This window comes from Phoca vitulina, unplaced genomic scaffold, assembly GCF_004348235.1.
Source record: "Phoca vitulina isolate PV1807 unplaced genomic scaffold, GSC_HSeal_1.0 scaffold36, whole genome shotgun sequence".
Classification (NCBI taxonomy): Eukaryota; Metazoa; Chordata; class Mammalia; order Carnivora; family Phocidae; genus Phoca; species Phoca vitulina.
Genome location: NW_022589739.1, coordinates 10,526,647 through 10,531,284, shown reverse-complemented (window position 1 = coordinate 10,531,284; position 4,638 = coordinate 10,526,647). Strand labels below are relative to the sequence as shown.

General features: G+C 49.2%; 1 protein-coding gene across 1 annotated transcript; it reads left to right on the top strand.

Annotated features, from left to right (window-relative positions):
* Positions 1 to 654: 654 nt before the first annotated feature.
* On the top strand, positions 655 to 4,046 carry LOC116646570 (olfactory receptor 52W1). The gene has a single exon (XM_032427410.1). The coding sequence runs from the start codon at positions 3,071 to 3,073 to the stop codon at positions 4,031 to 4,033; it is 963 nt and encodes a 320-aa protein (XP_032283301.1). The 5' UTR covers positions 655 to 3,070; the 3' UTR covers positions 4,034 to 4,046.
* The last annotated feature ends 592 nt before the right edge of the window (positions 4,047 to 4,638 follow it).

Genomic DNA, 4,638 nt, shown 5'->3' with positions numbered 1-4,638 from the left:
ACAACATTTCACCCAACTTCAGATTACAGTAGTCCCCAGCTATCTGCCGGTTATACATTCCAAGACCGCAGTGGATGACTGAAAGCTCGGATAGTACCAAACCCTATATATACAAGCATACCTCAGAGATACTGCCAATTCAGTTCCGGACCACTGCAATAATGCAAATATAGCAATAAAGCAAGTCAAATGAATTTTTGTTTCCCAGTGCATATAAAGGTTATGTTTACACACTACTGTAGCCTATTAAGTGTGCAATAGCATTTTGTCTTTAAAAAAAAAAAAAAACATGTGAGTACCTTAATTTAAAAACCGTTGCTAGGGGCACCTGGGTGGTTCAGTCGGTTAAGCATCTGACTCTTGATTTTGACTCAGGTCATGATCTCAGGGTCATAAGATCAAGCCCCCATGTCAGGCTCTGCGCCCAGCCGGGAATCTGCTTGAGATTCTCTCCCTCTCCCTCCATCCCTCCCCCAGCTCAATCTGTCTCTAAAATAAATAAATAAATCTTTGAAAACCTTATTGCTAAAAAATGCTAACCATCATCTGAGCTTTCAGTGAGTTGTGATCACTGATCACAGAGAAACATAACAAATATAATAATAATGAAAAAGTTTGAAATACTTCAAGATTTACCAAAATGTGACACAGACACGAAGTGAACAAGTGCTGTTGGGAAAATGGCACCGATAGGCTTGCTAGAGGCAGGGTTGCCACGAATCTTCAATTTGTAAAAAACACATTATCTGTGAAGCGCAATCAGGTGAAGTGCTATCAAATGAGGTATGCCTATACCGGTATCTTCCTATACATACGTGCCTGTGATAAAGTGTAATTCATAAATCAGGCATAGCAAGGGACTCACGGTGACTGATAATAAGAATAATGGTAACAGTATGCTGTAATAAAAGTTACGTGAACGTGGTCTCCCTCTCTCAAAATATCCTACTGCATTGTACTCACCCTTCTTCCTGTGATGATGCGAGAGGATAAAATGCCTAGTGAGGATGTGAAGTGAGGGGAATGATGCAGCATTGTGACCTAGCGTTAGGCTACGACTGACCTTCCGACGATTTGTCAGAAAGAGGATCGTCTGCTTCCCCGACAGTGGTTGAGGGCAGCGGGCAACTGAAACTGCAGAAGCAAAACCACAGATAAGGGGGACTACCGTAGTCTCCCCTTCCACCGCTTCTCCATTATTCACCCGCTGCCTCTAACACTTCTACAAGGAAAACTCCAGGTCTTTTTCAAGGTAGAGTGTCCTATTTATTGGTGTATTTATGCACTTTCTAATCAGTTAATATGTGTAAAGTGGTGCCACCATTTTTATTAGGGTCCTATCCTTTTTTTAAATGTGTCACTGACGAAGTTTTTGAATGTTGTACCCTAATGCCACCTTTCCCACAAGCCCCATTTTTTATTACATTATCTTGCATAGTGTGGTGATTTTTAGGATATGTGTCGTTGGAGCAGAATCGTACCCAGTGGTTGATGGTGAATAGCTTCCTTTCTCATCTCCATGGGTCCCGAAGGCTCCTGAAACTGTAGGAGCTGCTGTTAGTCAGTGAATGCTGCCTGGCCATCAGGACTGTCACACAATTACAAGCAGTGAGTATTTATTCATAGACAACGACATACCAGGCACTGAGCTGTGGAGATGCTGGCGAATAGGAAGCACTGCTAGAGAGAGAGCAGGGAAGTAATTACAACAGAGGGGACCGATGCTATCCAAGAATACAGCAAGGTCTTCTCTCTAGACTTCAGGGAGTCGGCAAGGACCTCCCAGAGGAAGTGTTCCTCTTTCCCAGATCTCTCCACTCCCATTAATCAGTCTCTTTCCTTGTCCCCATCTCTACTTCCTGAGTTACCGTGCCATCACACTGAGCAAGGAGGCGGCACAGGGAAGAGTTAATGCGGCACAGGTGGGAGGGGTAAGGGCCCTGGGGGAAGCAGGTGGAACAGCCTCATAAAGGGCCCCAGAGGCATCGGCCAAGGTGAAGAGAAGCTGCCAACACACAGTGCTCAGGATCTTTCTCCAGTCAAGTCTTCTGCTGGTGCTTTCCTCCTTGTTCAATTATCCATTCAATGTTTATTAATCTTCTGCCATGAGCTAGATTCTGGGCGGAATCGGTTCTACTCACCCTGCCTCCTCCAACATCAGAGACGCTTCCTCCACAGATGGCTGTTACTCTGGGTTGAGTGCCATTTCCTCCCCCACTGGCACCTCCACTCCCTCTGGCACCCCAGGAATAAGACTTTAGTGGGACCCCTTTCTGGATCGTGAAGGAAGGGAGACATCGAAGCTCCCTTTTTTGCTGCCATCTCTTTCTCTGTTCCCAACTTCAACTCTCCAGCCAGTGTTCAAGTTCACTCCTTCAGCATCAAGTTAAGAATAATGTAAGCAGCCCAAAAATGCAGCAGGTTTCCTCCTGTCACCGCAGGCTTCCAGCTTCACTCCAGGTCCAATCTTCCTCCTCCTGTTTCTCCTTTTCTCTCTGCTCTTCTTCTCCGAGGGCTGATGCCCAGAATGTTCAAGCTGGACAACGCTACAATCATTGTGTCCACCCCCCAGTGTGGAGCTGAGGAAGCTGAGGCCAGGAGCTCTGCCTACGGATATAAGTCAAGGGCAGTGCAGCCTGGGGCCTGATCCCCAACCAGCTCTGGCTTTCTCCCCACCTTACAGAGACTGAGGCGGACTCTACTTTGGATCCTGAGGAAGAAAAACATTCATCTCAGCCCCAACTCTCAGGTGACCTCCAGCTATAGCAGCCACTGCAACAGGGAGGCCCTCCTTTCTCTCAATGCCGGTGTCTCCCCATTTCTCCCCCTACAACACTCATGGGCTTTCAGGCACAAAGGATTCTCCCATCCAAGCTGGGGTAGTGGCCTTGATTATCCATCCAAAACCCCAACCAAAAGTTATAACCCTGTGATCCCCCAACCCTGCACTACCCCTACACATACCCCATGGATGGGCCTGTGCCACTGTGACACTCTCCAAAATCTCTCCCCCTCCCTCCCCTATCAGAAGTCATGCCCCCATGAGCCTTAAAGCTTTGCGCCCCACAGGATGGCAGAAGGTCCACATCCCAACTCCACCTTCCCACGCCCAACCTTCTTCATACTGACTGGCATTCCAGGGCTAGGGGGTACCCAGGCCTGGCTGACACTGGTCTTCGGGCCCATGTATCTGCTGGCCCTGCTGGGCAATGGAACACTACTGGCATTGGTGCAGCTAGATTCCACACTGCAGCAGCCCATGTTTCTACTCCTGGCCACACTGGCAGCCACAGACCTGGGCTTAGCTACATCTATAGCCCCGGGGTTGCTTGCTGTGCTGTGGCTCGGGCCCTGGCCTGTGCCATATGCTGCCTGCCTGGCCCAGATGTTCTTTGTGCATGCACTGACTGCTGTGGAATCTGGTGCGTTGTTGGCCATGGCCTGGGATCGTGCTGTGGCGGTAGGGCGTCCACTGCATTACCCTCTCCTGGTCACCAAAGCCCGTGTAGGCTCTGCAGCACTGGCACTGGCACTGAAAGCCGTGGCTATTGTTGTGCCTTTCCCTCTGCTGGTGGCGCGATTTGAGCACTTCCAAGCCAAGACCATCGATCATGCCTACTGTGCACACATGGCAGTGGTAGAGCTGGTGGTGGGCACCACGCGGGCCAACAATTTGTATGGGCTGGCACTTTCACTGGCCGTGTCAGGTATAGATCTCCTGGGCATCACTGCCTCTTACGGGCTCATTGCCCACGCTGTACTGCGGCTGCCTACCCAGGAGGCCCGGGCCAAGGCCTTTGGCACATGTAGTTCTCACATCTGTGTCATCTTGGCCTTCTATGTACCTGGTCTCTTCTCCTACCTCACACACCGCTTTGGTCGTCACACCGTCCCAAAGCCTGTGCACATTCTTCTCTCTAACATCTACTTGCTGCTGCCACCTGCCCTCAACCCACTCATCTATGGGGTCCGCACCAAGCAAATCAGGGACTGGCTCCTGGAAACCTTCACAGTCAGAAAAAGCCAGTTCTAATGGGCAGAAAACAATGGAGCCTGCTGGTGGAGGTGAGGGGACATACAGAAGAGTCTAGGGCCTGGAGGTGTGGATTGTATCATCTTTACCTACTGTAAACATATGACTGTGATAACCACTCAACAAATATTTGCTGTGAAGTCTCTACATTATCACTAGCATCTGCAGGCTTTGGCCTATCCACGTATGTTGCTCAGGAGGCAGAAGGCAGGGGGCTACACGTTACCATGCAGGAAAATAAGATCAGGAATTACCATGGTTCATAGTACACAAGATTTAACTTAAAGAAAACTCTCCTCCCCTCCTCCACCATTTTAACCTAAGTCTCCCCATGGTGCCACACAAAAGCTCCTCTACAGATGCTAGACCTGGGGGTCTGGGAAGAGTGACGCTGCCTCAGGAGGCAAGTGTTTGTGTACTTGTCTGGGATCACAGCCCTCTCCGTTTCTACAGCCAGATTCTATTTTCAGCCTGTCCTTAAGGAAAGAGTTACAGGCTTATTCTGGATAATGTGCCCAGACTGGGGTCCCAAATTTGGCCAGCACACTGACCTTTGCCATTCCCAGTCCAGAGAATCCTCTTGGTCTCATGTGTAATTACTATTT

Excerpts from the sequence above, each read along its gene's own strand:
- LOC116646570 (XM_032427410.1), top strand. The coding sequence starts at position 3,071 with ATGGCAGAAGGTCCACATCCCAACTCCACCTTCCCACGCCCAACCTTC.